This window comes from Nyctereutes procyonoides, unplaced genomic scaffold, assembly GCF_905146905.1.
Source record: "Nyctereutes procyonoides isolate TBG_1078 unplaced genomic scaffold, NYPRO_anot_genome, whole genome shotgun sequence".
Lineage (NCBI taxonomy): Eukaryota > Metazoa > Chordata > Mammalia > Carnivora > Canidae > Nyctereutes > Nyctereutes procyonoides.
Window position 1 is genome coordinate 1,880,020 of NW_026575042.1, and position 12,679 is coordinate 1,892,698.

General features: G+C 49.9%; 1 protein-coding gene across 1 annotated transcript in view; it reads right to left on the reverse strand.

Annotated features, from left to right (window-relative positions):
• NINL (ninein like) overlaps positions 1-12,679 on the reverse strand; it is a 147,752-nt gene that overhangs the window by 30,919 nt on the left and 104,154 nt on the right. Inside the window, exons 14-16 of the mRNA XM_055321620.1 lie at positions 5,801-5,930; positions 2,634-2,740; positions 1,291-1,619 (exon numbers count right to left, since the gene is read on the reverse strand). Coding sequence (XP_055177595.1) covers positions 1,291-1,619; positions 2,634-2,740; positions 5,801-5,930 — 566 coding nt within the window. The remainder of the gene's footprint in view (positions 1-1,290; positions 1,620-2,633; positions 2,741-5,800; positions 5,931-12,679) is intronic.

Consider the following 12,679-nt stretch of genomic DNA (forward strand, 5'->3'; position numbering starts at 1 on the left):
ACAGGGACTTGGGTCGAGCCCCTTATCACACAGCTCTGGGGTTTAGGAGAAAATAGCTTAGAGCTCAGAGGAAGCACATGACTTAACAATGACCATTTTTCTAGGTCTAGGAGAGTGATTATTCCCGTCAGCCCCCCGGCACCCGGGGCCCCTCCACTGGTGTCATCTGGGGCATCGGGAGGTGGGAGCACCCACAGACTCAAAGGGCAGTCCAGTTCTTTCGCAGCATATCCTATATACCATAGGGCTACCCCCAATAATCGAGCCAAAGGGAAGCACGCACCCCACCTAGGCTGGAGGGCATGGCCTCCACATAAAGGATGCCCACATCCTACAATCAGGGAGTGACTGAGGCCACACACACTTGGCTCCAACACTGAACCCCAGCAAGCCCTACACAACCCCTCTGCAAGGAGCACAGGTGCAGAGGGCCCCTGCACTGAGTCATCCACTCAGCCCGGGGCCAACACGTGCTGGCTGTGGACACCCCCTCCTGGGCTGGCTGGTCTGAGGCTCCCCACAGGACATGAAGGGGGGGCCAACTGACCGGCACCATGGTCACTCACTCCACTAAGTCGGACCCACTCGACAAGGAATGGACACAGGTATTTCTCGTGTAAGTAAGACGCCATTGAACACAGAATGCCATATTCCAGTTTTCCAAATAAACCTTTCCTCTCCTTTGCACATACATTTTGTTCTTTTCAAGAACCTCAATGAACCAAATTTGTCTTTCCCATCCCCATTTAAGGGCTTTAGACCTTTCATCCATCCATCTGCTCATGTGCCACAATACCACATCCTAAAAAATCAGAATAAGATATTAAATGAATACTGCCCTTGGCCATCAGGCAAGCGTGACGCAGAATTCAACATTTTAACTCCTAGGGTCTAGTTAACACATTTTTAATACAAAGGAACAATCCTTACACAATGACCTGCTCTCTTGTTTTGGGGGGAGGATTTTATTATTTAGAGAGAGAGTGAGAGAGCATGCATGGAGGGGCGGGGCAGAGGGAAAGGAAGACAGAGAAGCTGAAGCAGACTCTGCACTGAGCATGGAGCCCAAAACAGGGCTCAATCCCATGACCCCAAGACCATACCTGAGCAGAAACCAAGATCCAACACTTAACCAACTGAGCCACCCAGGCCCGACCTGTTCTTTCGATGCTCACCCACCTGCCCCAAGAACAAGTACCCCATGAGCAGGCACTGTGATTCTGAGCAGTTTGCCTGACACAATCTCAAATCTGAGTTCTTGGCAAGAAACCTCAGACATGAGATCCTGACCTGTCTCGCTGCAGCTCATTCCGGTGCCTCTGGCGTGGCTCCTGCTCCGGTGGGCCCTGCTCCGGGGCCAGCCGCCCAACCAGGCCAGACAGCTTGTGCACGCAACATTGCCCCAACCCTGCCTGCTCTGGTAGTGGGCCATGGGTGACCTGCTGAAGCTGGTCCTGCAGGCCTCGGATGAACTCCTGAGACTTCCCAAGCAGCACCTCCAGGTCGGCTCTCCGGCACTCCAGCACGCGGACCTCAAGCCTGAAAGCCTGTTGCAACTCCTCCCTCTCCTTTGCGAAGTCCCTTCTCATCGCCTCCATTTCCTTTTCATAGGAATTTACCTGAAAAAAGAAATGTGAGCACTGTCAATCAGAAGGTCCTGAAAATGACCTTACTGGACAACAGAACACAGAAATACCAGACTTCCAGGCACAACACCCAAAGAACGACAGCCCAGACCCAATGAAGTACATAGCCTGTGAAAGGAAAGAGCCACGCTAAGGACAGTGGAGCTTCTCTGGGTCCCCAGTGTGGCCTCAGGTTTCCATAACCTTCACATGGGTCCCAGGAGGCAGAACCAGCAGGTGGGGAATGGAGGCTGGGGTCACACTGGGCCCACACTGGGCCAGGTGCCTGGCCAGGCCACCCGCAGGGCAGAGGGTGGGGCAACTGAGAAAACTGGGGAGGGGAGTCTTTGTGAGACCAGAGGCTGGCTCTGGACATCCTCGAGCATCCCCCCCACACTGCTCCGGGTACTGCTACTGCAGGAGTTTCCAGCTAACGCATCCCAGGAACTCAAGGCACAAGTACATGACAGGCAATCCCCATCTTGCTGCTACTCTTACACCTGACAACAGATCCTGAAAACAAGTTGTGGCCATGTTGCTTAACAAAACCCCATCGGGATCTCCTAATGGAGCAGAAGACAAGTTCATCTAAGAAGACAGACTCAGCCAGGGCCTGGCCACGAGGCCATGGAGTACCTGACAAAGGGCAATCCTGGGGCCGTATCAGCTTAGAATGCAGCCAGGAGTTGATGATTCCCTGATGGCAGAGTGGGCAGGGAGTGCTGGCCTCAATGTGACCCTGGTGACACGTGAGGACACACAACCCCATTCCTTCCCTTTATGGGTCATTCCTTATCTCCTGCCTCCTTCCAAAGAGGGTGTGAGGCAGAATGCTCATTTTATTTACATTTCTCCACAATCTTCTATCTCCCTGAGCGGGCTTCTTAAAAGGGGCACAGGATCTAGTGCACACGTGTGCATGTGGAAACAGGCACAGTGGAACGAAGCTTTCAAGCGTGCAGCAGGGAGCTCCTCTGTGACCCGGTGGCCGCCCTCACTCCCCCTGACCTTGGTCTCCAGCTGGATCTGGAGGGCTTGGTAGTGCTCCTTCACTTGCTCCATCATGATCTCCGTTTCTAAATTTACTGGAATGGAATCACCAGTGAATGAGATGCCTGCAAACAAGGAGAGGTTCCTGTTGCCGTCCAACCCAAGATGCCATGGGCCCGTTCCCAGCCCTCCCGTCTGACATTGGCCGGCACCGAGCATTTAATCTTCCTCCACCTCACCCCTGGCCACCCACAGCCCTCCACAGCCCTTTGTGGAAGAGGAATGCATTGCTGGCAGAGAGCCGGCCCTTGGGGGTTCCCATGCACAATCTATTACGCTGAGCCCTCAAGGTTGGAGCTCTTTGGGAATCAGCACTCCCAGTCTTCGCCAGAACACAAATTACTCAGATACACCCCAGAGGCTCCCTGCAAGATCTGTCAGGCCCCCAGATTCCCTAAAAGAGGCCACATGTGGTATGCCCATGACCCCTGAATTCTGTTCCCCGACAACACCAGACACATAAACTGTGAAGACAGGGGAACAAGTGTGGTGCTTTATGACGAGGCACTACTGGCCTTAGTTCTTCAACCTTTTTATTTTAGCTCTGCCCTTTTCCTGGAGGCTCTATGTTGCCTACTATTACATGATAATAACATGGGGTCTCAACAAATGAGTTAGGCATAAATAGAGAGCAAAAGTTCTGACAGCTCATGAGACAGAGGATGTGGGTGACCCCACTGACAATGTCAGGTGTCCTTGCAGCTCATTTTGCGAGGAGCTCGTGGAGACGCAAGTGCCTAAGCACCCCCAGAGCACCAGGTGTTCCCAGCAGCATGCCCAACGGTCGGCTTAGGACGCGAATTCAGACATAGCTCAGGTATTCTCTATGTGGGTCTGGGGCTGGGCAAGTGAAGGGAGATGACACAGCCCTTAACAATTTGCTATGAAAAAAATCAACAGAGTGAGGGCCGTGTGGCCGAAAGAAGTCAGGATAAGCATCTCAGGAAAGAAAGCAGCCCCTGCTGCCCTGTAACCCGGAGCTGCGGCCTGGTTCTGGCCGAGCAGACCCAGGTGAACGGGCGCCGGTGGGAGAGCTCCAGCTGGAGCACGGACGGCACGGCCATCATCATCCACACAGCCCTCCTACCAAAACTCCCAGGCAGCAGACAGACCCCTCCTTCTGTGAAGTGACTGGTGGAATCTCTGTGGTCAGATGGGGGAATGGTGGGAGACAAAGGTGAAGGGCAAGGGCCCTGGAAAGGGAGATCAGTGATGACATAAAGCCCGGGGCTCCTTCTGGTGCCACAGCCCAAGGTCTTCTGGACAACAGCCACCCCAGGTACAGGTCCCTAGCTCTGCTACTCCCTGGGCTAGGAGTTGGTAGTCTTGACAAGAGTCCCACCTCCTCCAGGGACAAAGGGAGGTCAACAATCATCTCCCTTTGGCCAGGCTATCCACCTCATCTGGGAATGTGATACCATCCAGTGTGCTGGCCCTACGCCAACACGTCCAACTGAGGACAGTCAGGACTGCCGCTGTCAGAAGTCATCAGACTCCACTAAAGATGCTGTGGGGGTCCCCTTAAGGGACTGAGCAAGTTGGACTCAGCACACAGAAAGCCTCATTTGGTTCCCATGTTGGCTCTCTTAGGTAAAAACTTTATTCTTTTTTTTTTAAAAAAAAAAACTTTATTTTATTTTATCTGAGAGAGAGAGAGAGAGAGAGAGAGAGAGGGATGCCTGGGTGGGTCAGCGGTTGAGCGTCTGTCTTCGGCTCAGGGTGTGATCCCGGGGTCCTGGGATGGAGTTCTGTATCGGGTTCCCTGCAGGGAGCCTGCTTCTTCCTCTGCTTGTGTCTCTGCCTCTCTCTCTCTCTCTCTGTCTCTCATGAATAAATAAAATCTTTTAAAAAAAAAACGAGAGAGAGAGAGAGAATGGGGGAGGGGCAGTGGGAGAGGGAGAGAAACTCAAGCAGACTCTGCGCTAAGGGCAGAGCCCAACGCAGGGCTCAATCTCATGATCCTGAGATCATGGCCTGAACCAAAATCAAAAGTCTTAATCAAGTGAGCCACCAAGGTGTCCCCCCTCTTTTTTCCTGTTTTATTAAGTAAACAGGTTTAAGGACAGTATGGGAGCTCTAAGAGGCTGACTCTGCCATGATAATATGGTCAGTAGAGGTGGTTAGGTGGCTGGGGGCCAGACAGTCCCAGTGGCCCCCTCACAGGCCCCCCACCAGCAGTGAGCATGGAGCTGCCTGGGGAGCCACATGCAGCATGTGAACTTGCATAGAGCTCACCCTACACAGCTGCCAGGAGAGGTGGCTTTCAGCCAAACCCACCCTGTCCTCCAGAAGGACCATGGAAACCTGAAAGACAGCTGTGTCATCTGGACCCCACCCCCCAATTCTGGTCTCTAGAAGCAGCCAATAACACTTACACAGAGGGTATTGGGGCCTCCTGGAGTTTGTCCTGAACCTCAGAGGCTGAAGAACTGAGGAGCGTGAAGCCCCGGTCTTTCTCAAGTAATTCCTTCAGCGTCAGTTCTGTGCACAGTGAGGTGGAGTGGGCCCTCCAGGGTGCCCCAGCCCCACCCCCACCCCGACCCCTTTCACACTATGCAGGCAGTAAACACCAGCTTTGTCTGCAAGAGCCCACATGAGGCCTCTGTGAGCATCAGGAGTCCCTGACACATTTTAGACATTTGCCCTCCCTCTCTGACCTGTCACAGACCCAAGACCAGACCTGATGCTCTGAGCGAGGCTGGGAGACCACTGCCCTGCTCACTCACAGCCCTCCCTTCCCTAGATGACCACATCTGACCCATGCTGAACGCTCACCCTAGGGAATCTCTCTGGATCCTCCCCTGTAACCCAAGACCCACTAGGACATGCCTGTCCTGAGGTCACTACAAGGTCATCGTAACCTTCCCATTCTACCCAAATGGCAGAACCTCACCCTTTTGTACCTCCCTTGGGGCTCTGGGTATTATCCCTGACTTGGGGTTACAGGCCATTCTCCCATGGGTGGTGGGCTGAAGGGCGTGTGATCCTTTGGAAGCCTGACATGCCATGCCTAGGCCAGGGGGGAAGCTTGTGCTGTGAGGGCAGACAGACCCCCATGGCCACCGGCCTCTGGTCCCCCAGAGTGGGAGCACACAACCTGTCACCTCCCAGGACTGGGCTCCTACCTGCTGGGCCGTGTCCAGGGAGCAGCTGTTCCTCTGGCTGTGCATGGGGCCGGCCATGCCAACTTGAGGGCAGCTGTGCCCGCAGGCCTTCCAGTGCAGCCAGCAGCTCGTCGTTGCGGTCCTGCAGGTCCTGAAGAGTAGAGCCAGACACCCCTGCAGCCACTGTGGCCGCCTGAGGAGCCATGGGAGCAGAGCAGTGGAGCCAACCCCCCAAGTGGGCAGCCAGGTGTCAGGTCCTGCCTTCCAGCATACCACACTCAACCTGCATTCTAGTTTCCTAATGACCCATGAGCCAAACCAAAGCAAGGGATACCTCTTGACTTGCTAATGCACTGTGCCACTTTCAACCACCCGATATACGGAAGGGGCGCTCGCTCTCTCTCTCTCTCTCTCTCTCTCTCTCCCCTCTCTCTCACACACACAATGCACACACAGAGTGGAGTAGAAACTGAGAAGAAACGTAGAGAATACAGAGAACCATCAAAATCTGAAACCCCAGGTGCTCCGTGTAAGAGCACAGTGGTGCTGTGCCGTGGGTGTGATGCAACAAGTCTCGGGATGTGTCCCGGGATTCTGTCCTCTGCACAGGGTTTTTTCTACAGCTACTAAGCCCAGAGGGTACCAGGTGTTTTGGACCAAGGGCCACAGAGCAAAGATGAGGACATCAAACAGAAAGGACGGTGTCTGGGTGAGCACGCACACAGGGGAAGTGGGGGGATTTGGGGAAGGGTCTCATCTGTAACCAGTGTACTTCTGTTCACACTTGAATGAAACATCCCCACAAGCACCCCCATCACCTGATTTTTAAAGGGCTAGGAAGTGTAGAGTTTATAGCCATTTTCTCTGATGGTTTCACAGCTGTGTGTGTTGCCACGTCCACTCACAACTTTGCGTCTATGTCCTCCTTCCCTGGAGCCCCACCAGGCCTATGGCTGCCCCGGCCTGCAGGATGGTACAAGTAACTCCACACCTTCCAACAGTGCATCCCTCAGCCAGTTTCTCCTTGTGGGACATTCCCTATCGGGGAAGCCCAAGCTAGCCAAGGCCACAGGGAGAGGACTCAGGGCGCAGCCCCTGGTACATCAAGGCTCCACAACCCTCTCTGGTGTTTGAATCCTATTTGAGTGTCCCCTCTGGGCAGCTCCCATTGAATAGACCTAATCTTCCCAAAACTGTTCCTGAAGGCCAGTGCCTGGCCTATGATGGCATCTCCCCTGGAGAAGGACCCTCTCGTTGGCAGCCTCACTGCACAGATCTTATAAGCAGCATAGATTCACACAGGATCACTGCACCTCACTCAAAAACTCCTAGACAAATGTATAAGTTTGCCCATGGAGGGAGCAGTTCTATCTAGGGAGAATGGGCTGGGCCAGAATGTTAGAGCTTCAGGACAAGTCTGCAAAGCAGAGCATGCTCCTCCTAGTTCCTACACAGCCTGTGGTCACTGCTGCTCTAACCCTGGGGTGTCCAAGGAGACAGCACTTACCACACAGGCCACCGAGCATCTCAGGTGCAGTTAGTGTGAACTGAGGTGTGCGGCAGCCTAAAGTCTACACTGAATCTAAAAGACTAGATTCCAAAAAAAGGCTATAAAATATCTCATTAAAAATTTGCTTATATTGATTATATATTGAAATGGTAACAACGTGGATATATTGAATTAAAATGTTATTAAAATTAATGTCACCTATTTTCTAAAAGATTTTATTTATTTATTTATTTATTTATTTATTTATTTATTTATTTATTTATTTATGAGAGACACAGAGAGAGAGGCAGACACATAGGCAGAGGGAGAACCAGGCTCCCTGCAGGGAGCCTGATGGGGGACTAGATCCCAGGACCCCGAGATCACACCCTGAGCAGAAGTCAGACACGCTCAACTGCTGAGCCACCCAGGTGCCCAATCACCTATTTCTTTTTACATTTTCTTTAAAAAAGACTTTATTTATTCATGAGAGACAAAGAGAGATAGGCAGAAACATAAGCAGAGGGAGAAGGAGGGGAGGCCCATGCAGGACTCAATTCCAGCACCCCGGGATCATGCCCTGAACCAAAAGGCATACACTCAACTGCTGAGCCACCCAGGCGTCCCTCTTTTTACATTTCTTAATGTGCCTATGGGAAAACTTAAAATTACATGTGTACCTTGTATTGGGTATTTTGAAAATTTACACATATCCCACAAATTCAGCAATGCCAAAAAAGCAGGTTCTCTTAGGTGCAATCTATGTTGGGCAGACTTCTCTGCTCCCCGGACACATCAGGGAGCATGTCTAGTTCTAACTGATGAGGGTGACATGCACCATCCTGGACGAGCCATAGGTCCTCACTCTACACAAGGGGTGCCTGGGGGGCTGGGGAGCCAGGTACTGTGTATTTTCACAGGGACTCATATTTCGTTGGGGTGCCTGTGGGTGCCAAGGAAAGGCAACCAGTCTGAGAGGAGAGTGGGATTTCACCAGCAGCACTGGGAAGCATCAGAGAGGAAGGTGATGCCAGTAGGCTGGCGGGGGCCACAAGCAAGGCCTGAGCAAGCACACACATAAAGGGGGATGAAGAACCACCTGGAGCTGGGCAATGGTGGGGACATCTGTTAGGGGTTAGGCTGCTTGGGCTGCTATAACCAAATACCACAGACAGGACTTATCATAACAGAAATTTAGTTCTTGTAGTTCTGGAGATTAGAAATGCACAATTAAGGTGCCAACAGACTGTGTCTGCTGAGGGCTTGCTGGTTCATGGACAGCAGTCCTTCCTGTGTCCTCACATGATGGAACAGAGGGGGAGGTCTCTGGGGTACTTTATATAAAGTACTAATACCTTATACTGGGCTCTACACTCATGACCTAATCATTTTCCAAAGGCACTGCCTCCTAACACTATCACATTGTGGGAACAGACTTCAACATGTGAATTTAGAGACATACAAAAGCATTCCATCTGTAATTGTGGAAATGCAGAGAGGGAAAATCTGCATTTGGAGTTTCCGAACAAGGACATGCTCCTCCATTACAGTGTCTACCCAAGGCAACGGCAGAAACATGAAGCCACAGAAAACTCTGATTAACATTTTACATTCCCCTTTAACCAAAGGCAGCCTCACCAAGAAAATTGAGACAGAGAACTGAAAGAGATGACAAAAAGTTAAAATGATAAGTAGGAAGAGGATTCTGCAACAAGGGAAAGCATGGTTTCCTGGCTAACAAATATCTTGGTCACAAATTACAGGAAAACACAGAGCAGAGACCTTGGAAAGGGTCAGTGATACCCTGTGGGGAAGGCCAAAGGCTATCTCTACCTCTACCTCTGAAGGGTGAGTGTAAAAACACGGTCAGCCCAGAGGCAGTGATGCTCTAGTAGCAAACAGCAGAGAAGCAGGATTTCTCTGGCTCACAGGAGACCTCCAAGCGTCAAATGATAGATGTGAAATGGGTGCTAGGCTTGGGACATCATCATTTTGCAACTATCATGGTAAAGATTGAAGTGCATTCTAAATGCAAGGAAAATCCTGATGAAGAGCAGAATGTTTACGTGGTCTTTATGCATCTCCCCACTGACCACTTATTAGTTGTACGAGAGAAAAAAACCCCAGTAATTATACAGGGGGAAATCAGGCAATACCTTGACCAGCTGACCAAAAATTAGCATCACCTGTGCTGTCCATCTAAGAACACATAATCTCAATTTAATCCAAAGAAGTATCAGAAAAACACAAAATAAGAATGTTTAAAAATATCACTTTAAAAATACCCATGTCAGAGACAAGGGCTGTGGGAATGTGCTATAGACTGGATGTGCCCTCCCCCTAACCCCAATTCCCATGTTAAATTTTAACAGCTAAGGTGAGGGGGGGGCGGGGTGCCGCTGGGAAGAAATCAGATCCTGAGGGTGGAGCCTCATGAACAGGATCAGAGTCCTTGTGTTAGAGCCCCCAGGGAACTCCCTGGGAAGCCGGCTTTCCATCAGCCCCTGGAAGGGAGCTCGCACCAGACACCAGGCCAGTCCTGACCCCAGAAGCTCAGGAAATTTATAGCAGAAGCTTCTTCCAAACTGTCCAGAACTAAACTGTCTAGGAGCCAAACTCCTAGAGCCTTCTGCCTCCAGGTCAATCTCACCTTTTAGAAACAAACTGACAAACAGAAACATCTGAAGAAGCCTGAATGCAAATGAATCAGAAAGTGCCAGCAGTGACTGCCAGTTACCCCCGCCTCATTGTAACGTGAAAATCACCCTATGAATATTCATCCCCAGCTTGGCTCCGTTTTCATTACTCCCCACCATCTCCCTGTTCCTACAAATACAGTGACCCGGTGAGGCCACCCTGCCGCTGGGGTAGTCTCTGTCTCTAACTCACCACTTGGGTTGGAGAACTATGGGAACTACATCTCTTGTTTATAAGCCCAGGGTCTATGTCGTTTTCTTTTTTTTTTTTTCTTTTTTCTTTTTTTTTTTGTATTTCTATATACTTGTAATGAGCAAGCTAAAGGAATTTTTATTTATTTTTCCCCTTTTTAATTTTTTTAGCTTTAAATTGCCCACACAAGTTTATTTTTTTTAGAATTATAAATTTATTTTTTATTGGTGTTCAATTTGCCAATATATAGAAACACCCAGTGCTCATCCCATCAAGTGCCCCCCTCAGTGCCCGTCACCCAGTCACCCCCACGCCCCGCCAACCTCCCCTTCCACCACCCCTAGTTCGTTTCCCAGAGTTAGGAGTCTTTATGTTCTGTCTCCCTTTCTGGTATTTCCCACTCATTTTTTCCTTCCTCTTTATTCCCTTTCACTTTCTTTTATATTCCCCAAATGAAGGAGACCATATAATGTTCGTCCTTCTCCGATTGACTTACTTCACTCAGCATAATACCCTCCAGTTCCATCCATGTTGAAGCAAATGGTGGGTATTTGTCGTTTCTAATGGCTGAGGAATATTCCATTGTATACATAGACCACAGCTTCTTTATCCATCATCTTTCGATGGACACCGAGGCTCCTTCCACAGTTTGGCTATTGTGGACATTGCTGCTAGAAACATCGGGGTGCAGGTGTCCCGGCGTTTCATTGCATCTGAATCTTTGGGGTAAATCCCCAACAGTGCAACTGCTGGGTCGTAGGGCAGGTCTATTTTTAACTCTTTGAGGAACCTCCACACATGGCCCAATGTTTCAGCTTGAAAGACCTTACACAGACATGACAACAAAAGACAACCTCTGACCCGACACTAGATCCTGTACTGCAGGGGTCAGGGTTAACCTAACAAAACTGAAATACCACCAACAGGTTAAGGTTTTGTATCACCGGGTGTCATCAAGTTACTAAGTGTGCCACAGTCAGGCAGACCGGGAAGCTGGATCCTCAGGAAGAAAAGCCCAGACTTTTGGCTTTCGCACATTTCTGTGGTGTAAGTAACTCCCACCACAGCTGATCTGAAGCTACCAAAAATTTAACAAGAAGCCGGCAAAATTCTGAACACTCAACAATCAATCAACTCTGGTGCCTGCTCTTCGGATCACACTGACCAACTATGGATATGGCATCCCCCTTGGGTGTTCAGAAAATAACTGTGTACACATTCATATCCATCCACGGCACACTGAGGGAGCACGTATGCAAAGAGTACACGTAGAATCAAATGTAAACAACAGGTGAATATGGGCATAGTGTATCCAGGTGTCCCTGCCCCTGTTTTCACTTTTGTAACTAATGTATTAGAAACTATTTTCTAGGGGCACCTGGGTGGCTCAGTGGTTGAGCATCTGCCTTTGGCTCAGGGCATGATCCCAGGGTCCTGGGATTGAGTCCCGCATCGGGCTCCCTGTGGGAAGCCTGCTCTTCCTTCTGCTTATGTCTCTGCCTCTTTGTGTCTCTCATGAATAAATAAATAAAATCTTAAAAAAATTTATTCATGAGAGACAGAGAGGCAGAGACACAGAGGGAGAAGCAGGCTCTATGCATGGAGCCCGACGTGGGACCGATCCCAGGTCTCCAGGATCACGCCCTGTACTGAAGGCGGCGCTAAACCGCTGAGCTACCTAGGCTGCCCAATAAATAAAATCTAAAAAAAAAAAAAAAAAAATCTTTAAAAAATCATTTTCCAATAAAAAGATCTTTTTTTTTTTTTATGCTCTAAATGTAAGTTTGAAACAACCAAAAAATATTCAAAAAATGGAAAGGCAGGGGATCCCCCTGGGTGGCTCAGTGGTTTGGCGCCTGCCTTTGGCCCAGGGCTTGATCCTGGAGTCCTGGGATCAAGTCCCACATTGGGCTCCCTGTGTGGAGCCTGCTTCTCCCTCTGCCTGTGTCTCTGACTCTCTCTCTCTGTGTGTCTCTCATGAATAAATAAATCAAATCTTAAGAAAAAAAAAATGGAAAGGCCAATTTCTAAATACATGGATTAACTAACACTAACATGTACAGTATTTCTGACGTTTCAAAAAGTCAAACTTCAAGAACTAGAAGTGAAATGAGTCATAGTTCTTTAAGTAACAGAGTTCTGTGAAAGAAAGACGGGGTTTATGCATGTTTGAAAGCTCCAGTGCACTAAGGTAATTGTTCACTGATGGTTAGTTATAGGCTCTAAATCAAGGTGACAAGCTTAAACGGTGGGAGGAAACACAACATGTCACTGCAATTCAACCAGCATGACAGACCCTAACCCTGACGGGGCACACACCCAGTAGGAGGCAGGCAGTAGGGTGACATAGCTGACCACACACAGGATTTTTAAGGGCACCCTGGTGTCCAGGGTTTGGAGCAGAGGAAAGAGCACTGGGCAGGAAGCAGCAGGTCACGTCCACTCCAGAACAGCACGGGCTCACCTTGATCCTCTGGTGTTGCCAAAGCCACATGCAGCAGGAACAAAGTGAATTCTGACTT